This window comes from Micromys minutus (assembly GCF_963924665.1).
Source record: "Micromys minutus genome assembly, chromosome: 13".
NCBI lineage: Eukaryota > Metazoa > Chordata > Mammalia > Rodentia > Muridae > Micromys > Micromys minutus.
Window position 1 is genome coordinate 55,321,046 of NC_137982.1, and position 13,151 is coordinate 55,334,196.

The 13,151-nt window shown below is 39.1% G+C and overlaps 1 protein-coding gene across 2 annotated transcripts in view; it reads right to left on the bottom strand.

Annotated features, from left to right (window-relative positions):
* Positions 1-13,151, bottom strand: part of CALCRL (calcitonin receptor like receptor) — a 90,975-nt gene that overhangs the window by 12,581 nt on the left and 65,243 nt on the right. For both annotated transcript variants that reach the window (XM_080928225.1, XM_080928224.1), the window contains 4 exons: positions 8,756-8,882; positions 5,248-5,401; positions 3,886-3,946; positions 3,739-3,805 (listed from right to left, as the gene is read on the bottom strand). In XM_080928225.1, the coding sequence (XP_080784351.1) occupies positions 3,739-3,805; positions 3,886-3,946; positions 5,248-5,401; positions 8,756-8,882 (409 nt within the window). The remainder of the gene's footprint in view (positions 1-3,738; positions 3,806-3,885; positions 3,947-5,247; positions 5,402-8,755; positions 8,883-13,151) is intronic.

Here is a 13,151-nt window from a genome sequence, read left to right on the forward strand (position 1 = left end):
AGGGCATCAGGTAGCAGGAATCCGAAGCAGTTGGCCTCACTCTATATTCAGCTGGGAATCAGCCACATGGAATGCAGACGAGGGCTCAGCTTACTTGCTCCATTTTAGACTGTCCAGGACTACCTGGCTCTGAAATGGTCCTGTCCATGATTAAATTGTATCTTCCCACATCGGTTACGGTAACTAAGAAAAGTCACCTACAAGCATGCCCAGAGGCCTTCTAGATCCTGCTGAGATGACAGCCAACACTGACCACTATATTGACCTAAATTCAAACTAAATTTTGCCCATTTCCTGTTGACAGTTCTTTATTTTGTCCAGGAATATCACATTGGGCAAACTATTGATTTATTTCCTTTTTCTTTATTTTTTGTTGAATAACCTAATTATATAATTTTAAACAACAAGCATCTGTACGCTTCAATAAATTCAAATAATGAAAGTTTATCTCTCATCATGACAAAAAAGGAAAAAACAACACATTGATTCATTTTTAACGTGTGTCATGAAAATAAGTAAGCATAAAATGATTCCACTGCTAAGATAATTCAGTGTAACACAGTTTTAAACATACATAGCTAACCAGACCCCTGCTGAGAACACATGCATGAAAAGAACATTGACAGACATTGGAATGCAATGAAAGCAGACAGAGAAAAAGCCATTTGACAGGTGGGACATGAGCAATGACACAAGCCAGCATGCCGGTTCTATTTCTAAACCTCTAGATAGAGTTTTGTATATATAAACATATAGAAGGGGTTTTTTTTAAAAAATAAAATAAAAATTACCACTGCTTCCTGGGAAAGTTGGATAATGATTTTCTGTCAACTTACAAATTATCTTTTGCCCATTTATTAGTTATAGATATGAATTATATTACAAAGCATTTTTAAAAAATCCTAATATACATTTTAAAAAGAACCCACTAATTAACAAGGGGCAGAAATGTGTCAGCTTAGATCTATCTTCCATCAAAGAACAGGTAAACACAAAGGCATTCATTAAAGCCGTCGTTCTGGCTTAAAACATGGAACAGAACTGAAGAGGAAGTTATTGTTTATATAAGCATCTCTATAGATATATATAGCTGGGGCAGGGGGAACTGGAATCCATGCCCTACACGATTTCCCACATCAGTATTATTTTAGGCAAAAGTAGAAGAGCTTTACATTTCAGATGAACCCCATCTGAATGTCCCCTGACTTACAACAGACCTGGCTAACAGATTCCTGATTATCTTTTTGACTTACATGTTCGGCAGTTTGGTAACACGACTACTTATTCACATCATTTCCTTCTCTTCTCCCTGTGACTTCTCTTAGGTAAACCCTGTCCCCACACCCTCCCAAATTCATGGCCTCTTTTTATTTAATTATTACTGTTATGTGCATGTATATATCTAGGCATACATATAAATATCTAAACACACCAACTTAGTCCGTTTAGTGTTGCTCGTGTGTGTAGACATGCATAGGGGTGAGCACTTGGTTAGCCACCAGTGGTTTGTCCCTGGGGAAGATGAAGAGTTACAGGCAGTCAGCGCAGGCTGAGAAGCCTCTTTTTAGTCTGACAGCCATGGTATTCAGAAGTGGTAGATACCACGAGAGATATTCCTATCACCATAGTGCCCAGAGTCATAGAAGGAAGCAGAAGGAGCCGTACAGATGCCACAGGGACATTGAAGACATCCACACAAGAATGGCCAGCAATTCCTTACCTAAGCCCTCAAGTGACCTGAATGCCATTTAGGTCTCAAACTAAAGGCATCTAAAAGTGCCATATCTGCACAGATGCTTACTAGGAGGGTGGGGTGTGAAGGAGGAGGTGGGGAAGAACCGATTCTGCCAAATTCCACTCTTAGAGAGTGTGGTTGCCTTGGGGTCTCTTGTGCTCCATGGAAGACATGCTAATTTGCGTTAATTTATTACTCGCTGAAGCGGCGTAATAAAAGCACCAAATTTGACTTTTGCTGCCTTCTAACTAAAAAGAACAAGGGATAAGATTGGCCAGGCAACCTAGGGGCAAGAACCTTCCAATATGCCCAGTTACATTGTCATCCTTGGCCAGAAGCAAGGAGTGTTCTCAGATTCCTGGTTAGGAATACCAGAAAGGAGCCTTTGTTTCTTAATTCTTTCTAAAAAGTCATCCCTGACTCCAAACGATTACATAATCCTGAGACCCAAAAATCCAGTCCAGACACTCACTCCTTTGCTTTGGAACTGCATGTCTAGATTTTCATCATAAAACTGGATTGTATTGGTTCCTCCTATTTCCTAAATGATTTTAGGGACTCTTGATTTAGGAATATTGTGGTCTTGGAAGCCACTGAGGCTGGGGATTAGGGCTCTCTTATGGCTAATTAAAGAGAACTATTTCCTCCAGGAGAGAAGACTTGAGAGAGAGAGTCTCTCTCTCTCTCTCTCTCTCTCTCTCTCTCTCTCTCTCTCTCTCTCTCTCTCTCTCTCTCTCTCTCCTTCCCTCCCTTCCCTCCTTCCTCTCTCATCTCTCCCTCTCTCCCTCCCCCCCCCCCTTTGCATGGAGACATGGCACATGTTCCAGTCTAGTCTACCTGGATCTGTCAATCACATGGCCGCATACCACCCCTTGAGAAAACTGATTCATCTTAAGTCATGCTAGGAGGTGGAAGCAACAATCACCCCCTGGATAAGATAATCTACTTATTCCTTCCAAAGGCCTCCCCTCCTGCTGATGCTTGCAGAGAGCTTCCTTGTGAATGATGAGTGTAAATTTTCCTGTTCATGCTTTCTATTTCTTTGCCCAAAACGTAGCATGCTTTTTTGTGATGACCTATGTTTTCTTGTGCTTCCGCTGAAGCGCCCGCCCTCTTCTGCTATTGGCTACTTACAAAAGGCATGGTATGTCCTTCCTTCAGCCTCCTCTTTCCTCCAGTTGGGAAGATTTACATCTTATCTTCCCTATTGCTTGTCTCCTAACCTCTGATAACATTGTTCTTGATGTGTGTGTGTGTGTGTGTGTGTGTGTGTGTGTGTGTGTTTCCCTAAATTTGGGAAGACTAAGTTTCCTAAAATAGGGAGACTAAGAACCCAAAAGAGGAATTACAAATTTTCTGATAACACAACCACATTCAAAGATGCCCAGTTGCTACCCTCATATTAAATGGTGAGTGTTGTAATTACAGAATTCATAAGAGATACTTTTTCGAAACAAAGTTGTTTCTTCCTTGGCCTGCTACCCTTGCGTAGGTGTGTCGTAATGTCTTAATAAAGCAGTTCTGTGCTCCACGCCTCCTGCAGAAGGCAGTGCCCATGGTATCCCCGCTCAGAGTCTGACACTGACATTTGCTGGATCTGGCTAGCAAGCGGAACTAAGAAATCAGAGACAGGAAGAGAGCAAAGCCTGAGTATTTGTTTCTGCTGCTTCTTCTTTTTCCTTGCCTGGCTGCGGTTTGAGCAGCAACTGTTGTCCACTAGCCAAAGCCAGAGTATTTGCTGCTCTACTCTTAGCATTTGTCTGATTCTGTTGGAACCATTTTGACCTCAACCTCAAGTTCAGCTGCGAAAGCAGCCTCCCACACTTGGTCCCTGATGCTCTGCCCCCACTTGCAAATGAGCTGTTTACCTTTCCCTGCTCAGTCACAAATACAGCATCTTCACCGAACCTTATTCAACTAAGCAGCAACTCTGAGTACGAAGGTTAGAGAGGAGATTCAGGAAACATGAGCGACAGCGAGGACCCGATACTTTGGTTACATACCAGCAAAGCGGCACAAATCGGTCCATGGATAATGTAGAGGAGATGGGTGTCTGAACTGATCCAGCAACTAGGGGATAAAGGGGAGATATTTGAAATATCTTCAGGTCACTTAGTTCTAATAGAATTCACAAATGGAAAACGTCTTACTTGTCGTTGTAATACAAGCTTCTTGCAACGGCGTGGATGCAGGCAGGAAGCAGGGGAAACCCTACAAATAGAGTAAAACCGAAGGAATGGGTAATTTTCCTTCAAAGAAGTCATGAACATGGACTTCAGAGACACCTTAGTAGAAAAACGAATTATACCCGTGCTTACAGTGTAAGTGATGACAAGTTTGAGTATCACATGTCATTTAGAATCAGTAAATTCCAGAGATTAACACATTCTATGCTGCCTAAGTCACAATCCTTAGCAGAATTTTTGTATTCATATAATTTCTGTGGGATGAAATTGGCTAATATTTTAAGGTCAAATGTTGGGAAATATTTAAACTGAAGATTATTTCTATGATAAAAGACAGCTTCACAGTAAGCTATTTTCTGAAGAAAGAAAAAAAAAATGTGTTCCAAGATTTCTGCAAGTGTTGAGGCTTCTAAATAAGATCTTTAAAAACTGAAGTGAAAAGACGTTTCATAGAACAATCAGAATGCCCTGACAACCTCGTATAAATCTATCTCTATAGCTACAGCTTCATCTGATAGATAATAAATAAAATTTCTGTTTAATCTCTGGAAGTTGGTTCCATTAAATTCATTTACTATGTATCATATTCACACACACCATTCCAATGACCTGAAGAAACACAGACATGTTTCATAGCTTGTCTTGTGGGTTACACACTTCCAGGACAGTATGTGAAAGAAGCCCGTCTTTTGCATCCTTTTATTCAATTATCGACACCCCAAATTTTGACCATAAGATGCGCTTTAGATGATGTCAACAGAGCTGGATATGACAACACACATCTCCAGTTCCAGTGCTCAGGAGGAAGATGTAGACAAATCTCTGATTTCAAACCTTTCTGATCTACATAGCAAGTTCTAAGCCAGAAAGATCCTGTCTCAAAAGCAAAAAAAGAAGAAAACCAGAGGGATAGGGAGAGAGTGAGGGGGAAGGAGAGAGGCAGGGGGAATCTCAGAGGGTTTTTTGTTTTTTGTTTTTTGTTTTTTGTTTTTTGTTTTTCGGTTGAACTTCAAAGCTATTTAGCATCATGTCTTCATTCTACAGATGGAAAGAGAGGACATTAATAAAAGTACAGACACTAGATCCTTAATTCGTAATTTTACTTCTATAGCTCTGGTCACTGTGCATTCAGATAGAATGAGCTTCTCATTTGGAATGTCAAAAATAAATAAATAAATCAAGAGGAGACTAGAGAAACTGTGAGCTCAAGACACTTCAGTATTTCAGTTTACGGCAATGAGGGAGGAATGGGTGGTCACAAGTCACCTGACCTAAAAGCGAAAAGCCTTCTTAGACAAATAAGCAGGCAAGGGCAGTGGCACCTACCCCAGCCAAGAAAGTAATAGCACATCAAATGCTGCTTCTCTGCAAACACGGCCACCACAATGAGTGTGTGCAGGTAAATGCCTTCACACAGCATCCAGAAGTAGTTACATCCCATCAGATAAAGATGAATGAACTGAAACACTTTGCAGCTCACCTGTGGGGGGAAACAGTGGTTCCTCAGTTAATGACATCCGTGACTGAACCAAGTCATCCAGTGTGTTTCAGAAAGCATGGGATTTTTCTGTCTCACACACACAAATGTGCACACTAGGGAATTTGGGTTATGCAGCGCTCTTTTGAACACTCGTCCCATGATGGTGCTAACATGATTAACTATGTACCTCCCATGATGGTTCTAAAGTGATTAACTATGTACCTCCCATGATGGTTCTAACATGATTAACTATGTACCTCCCATGATGGTTCTAACGTGATTAACTATGTACCTCCCATGATGGTTCTAACGTGATTAACTATGTACCTCCCATGATGGTTCTAACGTGATTAACTATGTACCTCCCATGATGGTTCTAACGTGATTAACTATGTACCTCCCATGATGGTTCTAACGTGATTACCTATGTACCTCCCATGATGGTTCTAACGTGATTACCTATGTACCTCCCATGATGGTTCTAACGTGATTAACTATGTACTCTCTTAGTTCATAAGAATCATGTGATATTCCAAACAATTCCAAACAAAAAAGAAATCTCTCTCTGCTTTCTGAGTATCTGTCTTTCTAATGAGTTCAAGTTATTGTTTATGTTTATTTAGATTAAATATAAACAGTAGACACATAGTACATCTGCTTTAATTGTGGTTGTTTTCTGTCAGAAAAAAAGAAAAACTTTGATAGTCTTATCAGCACTTAATTAAACATGTATAAATCCTTAGTAAATTTCATACCTTTCACCCCACAAGCATAAGTAAAACTCACTAAGTAATTCTCTAATGAACCTACACATTGCCAGATTGTAAAATATGAAATGTTCACATCAGAATAAAGAATGGTGGTTTTGCTTCTTTTTTTTTTTTTTTTTTTTTTTTTGGATTCCTACTTTCTCTTATTTTACATAAGGAAGAAGAAAGACATCCAAATATCAAATAAAGAAAACACAAAGAAGCAGAAAAATGTTGATTCTTTCCTTATCGGAGTTGATAAACGTGTAGCGGTATGTTACAGTCTGTAATTTCCAATCTGAAATTCGATACATTTGTAGTGTTATTAAAAATATTTTCAAATTAACATTGTAGTGGACCTAGACCACTTAAAAATAAGTTTAGAGTTATCATGGACTAGGATAAATAGCATTTGCAATAAAAGTCATGCTAACGTGTATGAACATCATTTATAAACATCTTATCAAAATTCTTCAGTATTTCTGTGAGGCATGCATTATAAATGGCCACACATTGTATAGATTTAAAAAAAAAACTAGTAGTAGAAGCTGGGAAGTTGTGCCTCACACCTTTAATTCCAGCACTTGGGAGGCAGAGGCAGGCAGATCTCTGTGAACTCCAGGACAGCCAGGGCTACACAAAGAAATCCTGCCTCACCCAAAACAAACAAACAACAACCTATATATGCAATAACACCTTCCTGAGTGATATTTGTAACATTATTTCTTCATTTTATTTATTCATTTAATACATGTGAAGAATGCATTTGCTAAATTTTAAATAATTCAGTATCACGTGTTTCACAAGATAACATTCAAGTCTCTCAAAGCTAAAATAGTTTCAACCACATATAGTTAAGTACATTTATGATGAATTTAACCTCCCGATATTTATTTAGGTATTACATTTTTATCTAATTCAATTTGATTTTAATATTACTTTAAAGTTAATATAAACTATTGTGAGGAAAATCATTTAGTACATACTTCAGAAAAATATTTCTGTGGAGGGCACTGTAAATATAACAAGAAAATACTTTTGCCCCGTTCTGCTTACATAAGAGTTAGAAACCCTTGCTGTGCTACCGAACAGATTCTCCTAGGAAAAAACTCATTCCTAAATAGCAGAATGTCGGCCAGTACTTTACACTGCTAATTATATCCTGGTCTGCTTCCTTCCCCAGTGACTTCAGAGAGGAACACAGCAAGATCAAACCACCAGGAAACACATGTGCAAACAATGGGAGAAACTTTAGAACTCTGTAAATTACCCTGAAAATACACATAAAGCACATACAAACGTGTTATTTATTGACCCATTTGGTGAAAATCCCTTCCTTCTCTGATTCCAGTAACTAGATAACATAATCCAGAAAACACAACTTGATGTGCTCAAGAACACACACACACACACACTATACATACAAACACACTACACACACACTATACATACAAACACACACACACCACACACACACACTATATACACAAACACACATACCACACACACACATTATACACACAAACACACACACATACACACACACTATACATACAAACACACTACACACACACTATACATACAAACACACACACACACCACACACACACACACTATACACACAAACACACATACTACACACACACATTATACACACAAACACACACACACATACACACACACTATACATACAAACACACTACACACACACTATACATACAAACACACACACACACCACACCACATACACACTATACACACAAACACACATACCACACACACACATTATACACACAAACACACACACACATACACACACACTATACACACAAACACACATACCACACACACACATTATACACACAAACACACACACACATACACACACTATACATACAAACACACACCACACACACACACACACACACACACACACACACAACACACATACTACATATACCACACCACACACATCCATATCTAAAGCTGGAGCTTTTGCCACAATGTCAAAGTAGGTGATTCTAAAGTGTGAGGTTTTCTGTTACACAGATATATATTTGAATCCAAGTTTATTTTATATCATGGATAATTTATGTTATATAAATTTTAGCATATATTTTTAAACTATGGCCTATAAGAAGGAGAATTTATAGGTGCTTTTTGAAGCAATGATCGGTAGAGCACTCTAACATTTCATGTTAATGGAGTTTAACATTACCATACATACAAAGCATGGGAATGCTCATCTTCCTGATTTTATTAATTTTTAATGTAAGCCTGAAATGGAAACATTATACAGATTTCCCATTACATATATTGTTTTCTTTCATTTAAGTACTCAGATGCACAGACTGCTTTGGACTGAACAGACTTTGTGTAGTCTCAGTCGTAAGGGCCACCAGCATCAGAAGTCCACAGCCATGATGTGAATGGCTTTGGAGCTACTGAAGGAATTCACCTTCCTAGACTGCAATATGACTAAGATATGTTAAACAAAGTTTACACAGACGTTTATTTAATAACACACATATTCTGTAACAAAACTCATCTCCCAACCCATGTCTCTTCCCACTCATCCTCAAAGGGACAGCCATGTTTTACTTACAGGGTTTGTGGCCACTAAGGCCTGGTTATTGGCCACTGCTGTGAGGTGAATAATTGTGACAATTGAGTTACAGACAAATGAAAAGAACAGGTTCTTATGCAGTGTGATTCGCTGGCAGCTTAGGCTCCTAAAGGCAAAAAAAAGTACAATGTATCAATATAATAAAAATGTTTTTACATTTTAATTAAATGTAATTCCAAACAAAGTACACTTTCAATCCATAAAGGTAGCTCTAACTTTGAAAAAATTATTTTGTTTATCCATAATTTTTACTTGATAAAAATTTTAATTGGGGAAAAGCCCAGATGGAAATGAGCTGCTTTCATAGAGATGTGCAGGGGGAACTTAATTCTGTACACAATTAATATTTGATTTATTCTGCAACAAGCAGTTGAGATTCAGAGATGTTACATAATCAAAGACATGCAAATGACAAGCTTGGATACTTCAATTTAACTGAGACTCCCACACCGGTAAAGTGTCCCTAAGTACACTACACAGTCTGTTTTGTGTAATAGTCAAGACTATTCTGTTGGGCTGCTGATGACTGTACTTACATCGACCGGTCATGGGAAATATATAATTGCTTTTAGACTAGCTGTGTGGACGAAAATTAGAAAAATCACGGAAGAGTGTTGATTTGGTTTTATAGATTGTTTCTCTCATCAGTCCAGATGTCCTTAAGATGTAGAAAGAAGCTGACCATTTACCATTTATATAAGACAGAGAACTAGCCCTTGGAGTTCATACAAAGCAGATTTCAGAAAAGGTGTGTTGCCATTGAGTGACTCAGCTTCACAGATTTAACTCAGTCACTCCTGGGTTTTTAGTACATGACCACCTCACCTTGTTCAAGTCAACATCCCATCACATTCCCGTTCACTTGGGACTCCAGGGAAAATGATAAAAGGAGACCTACAGGAGGCCAACTGCAGAAAATAAAACCTCAAGTGCGTTCTAGTCACACCAACTCAGACAGTCCTTCTAGAGAAACCATCCTCCACAATGCTGGGATTTCTACTCTGAAAATCTAAAGGACAATTTCTCACTTCCCTTTTACCTTTAAAAGACAAAAACAAAGCAAAAAGCAGAGTGTGTTGAAATTTAGAATTAGAACGGGGAAATCAATGCTTTTTACGTTTAAAACAACAGCTCGGACTGTTCTCCTTCTGAAATGGCTATAGCTCCATGATTTTATATATACAGCTCCACTCTTTTGTTCCTTAAAGAATGAGGACGTCGATATCACCCAGACTCCTGACTGCGGGTTGCCAGTGTGTGCCCAGTGCTTAGTGCTTAGTGAAGATTCAGGGAAGTTTATGGAGGTGATAGTTCTTAAAATAACCATTGGATGGAGTTGAGACATTTAATAGCAGGTGTTTGCAATCATCTGCAACCCATCAAAATAGAACGAATTACAACTCCTGCTGTCTCTCACACTTCAGTCTGTGAAGTTGACTTGATTTCACAGGGCATGACAGGAATGAGAGGAAGCCTGGGGTAAAGTCGGACCTACAGATGATATTCCACAGAAAATGGGGATATTAGAGAATTTTGAAGGCTAGCATGATTCTGCAATTCAGCAATGAAAAACGGGCCTATGTTCAATAAAATGACCTACAACATTGAAAGATAGCCCTGTTTTAATAAGATGACACGGCAGTAACAGGGTTTGATTCTCAACAATGACAATTATTAACAATAAACAGACAGGCCTACTTAAGGATGTTCCTTCTCACTATAATTAATATTACTGTAATTGTGAGTATCGACCTGCACAGCTCAAGCCAAAGCTGTCCAATTTAGCAATCCTGATATTCAGCTGAGCCGTAAAACTGTTACAATAAAGATCACTGTCCACCAGTCAGATTGGCCAAGATCCAAAACTCAGATGACAGCAGATGCTGGCGAGGCTGCGGAGAAAGAGGAACACTTCTCCACTGTTGGTGGGGATGCAAGCTAATACAACCACTCTGGAAATCTGTCTGGTGATACCTCAGAAAATTGGATATAGTACTACCTGAAGACCCAGCTATTCCACTTCTGGGCATATACCCCAGAGACACTTTAATACACAACAAAGATATATGCACCACAATGTTCATAGCAGCTCTACTTATAATAGCCAGAAGCTGGAAGGAACCCAGATGTCCTTCAGAAGATGAATGGATACAAAAATTGTGGTACATATACACAATGGAATACTACTCAGCCACCAGAAACAATGACTTAACCAAATTCTTAAGAAAATGGCTGCATCTAGAGAAGATCATCCTGAGTGAGATAACCCAGTCACAAAAGAACAGACATAATATGCAGTCACTGATAGTGGGATGCTAACCCCAGAGGCTTTCACTCCCCCAGAAACAACTCACAGACTGTATGAAGTCCAAGAAATAAAGAAAACAAAAATATATATATATATTTACAAATCAAGAAGACTTTGACTATTTCCATGTTGCATTTTGTTTTGCATGTACTTTACGCTTATTGTAACTATTAGGTTTTCAATGCATACTGTCAAGCCCTTGAAAAAAATCAAGTACTGACTAAAAAATATATTCACATGGTTTTATGTAAAAATTATTTTAATGTCTGAAAAAACAGTACTGACAAAAATGTATAATTTTAAGCAAAAAAATGTTTAAAATCTTTACATTTATCTTTGCTTTGTAAAATAAAGTCGTTTAAAAAAAATGTCTCAAACTCTAAAAAAAAAAAAAAAAGATCACTGTCATCAGTTCCCCACGTGGTGAAGACATACCCACCCGCCAAACGCTTTGACCTATTGCCTTAATTTCTTTCATTTCTGCCTCTAAGCACTGCACAGATTAAGCAAGTGCAGACAGATGCTGAGACACGGCTTCTATCAAGCTTGTGAGAAAAAGGGACACAGACATGTGCAGTGATTCCTTCTCTTTCCTTCCGAACAGTCATTAACACACGTAAGTAGGTTGCCGCAGATAAAAATCAACTCGCAAGTGAAAATTTTAAATATAACTATTAAGCAAATGAGTGACTTGCTCAAAGAAACATGCTACATTTTATATACGGCTGTAAAATTTGTTCTGGTGACTGTAGCATAAGCACAGAATAGAAAACGTGCTTGGGGGTCTGGGTTGTTTCTATTTCATGGTCTTTTCTGATAACTGTTTTAGAAAACCATTTCAGGGTGCAGTTGTGGTAAAGCAGAGTTGTATAGGCGGTTGGTGTGTGACGATAACGTCACTCCAGCGTGTGATTTCAGCCACCTGTTGGAACAACCTTAGCAGATAGCATCGCGTCAGCACGCAAGGTCCTGAGGGGGTTTCTGAAGCCTGAGCACACTTCCTTGCAGCGTGCATTTGAGCAAGTCTCTAGCATCTAATCCTCAGATCCCTTACCTATAATAAGGCTGTCATATCAGGCCTTGAAGGCTGTGTGTGACAAACCATGACATGTTTAGTACGACCTTTAACCTCTGGGGAACACATATTGATGCTGTTTATTGTTTTTGGCGTCACTAGCATGCAGTTAATTTTAGTTACACAGTCAGTGGTTTCTGGTACACAAATAGATGGCATTGAATTGTGTCTCAGTGACAGCAAAGTAGTTCAGTAGTACAGCAGCTTGTGTTGGGTTCGTTTCTATCACTGCAGTGAAGCCCCAGGACCAACAAGCAAGTTGGGAAGGGAAGGGTTTATTCCATTCACACCTCCACATCGCTGTTCATCACCAAAGTCAGGACAGGAAACCGGAGGCAGGAGCTGATGCAGAGGCTGGAGAGGGGTGCTGCTCACTGGTTTGTCTTCCATGGCTTGCTCAGCCTGCAGGACCACCAGCCCAGGGACAGCCGCAATCACAGTGGGCTGGACCCTCCTCCAAGCTGGATCTTATAGAGTCATTCTCTCAACTGAGGTTCCTTCCTCTCTAGTAACTCTAGCTTGTATCAAGTTGTATGCACCTCAATTAAAGAATTAAAAACCTATCTTTTTTGCTACAATTTTGCCAACATTCAGAAGATAATTTCTGTGTGGTAAAATGTCAATTGACCAAACAACCAATTTACTTTCTCAGGGAATTCCATCCTGTCCATACAAATCTCCAAACCACTATGTTCACTAAAATGGTAACCCAATTCTGTTTTTGCATCTTCAAAATATGGCAGATAGCATGATCAAGGATCTCATCTTAATTTTCCATTTGGGTTTGCTATGTGAAAATAAAGTTTTAATCTACTTTTCCCAGTATTAGTAGTGAGCAACAAAATGGGGCGCCGTGGTACAGCTGCAGCCTACCAACCCTTGTTTTCTTATTCCAGTTATGTAATTACTGAGGGCTCAGATCACTTCCCTTCACACCACTGGTCATGTATGTGAAAGGACAACTCATGCCAAACTGAGCACTAGCCGAGATA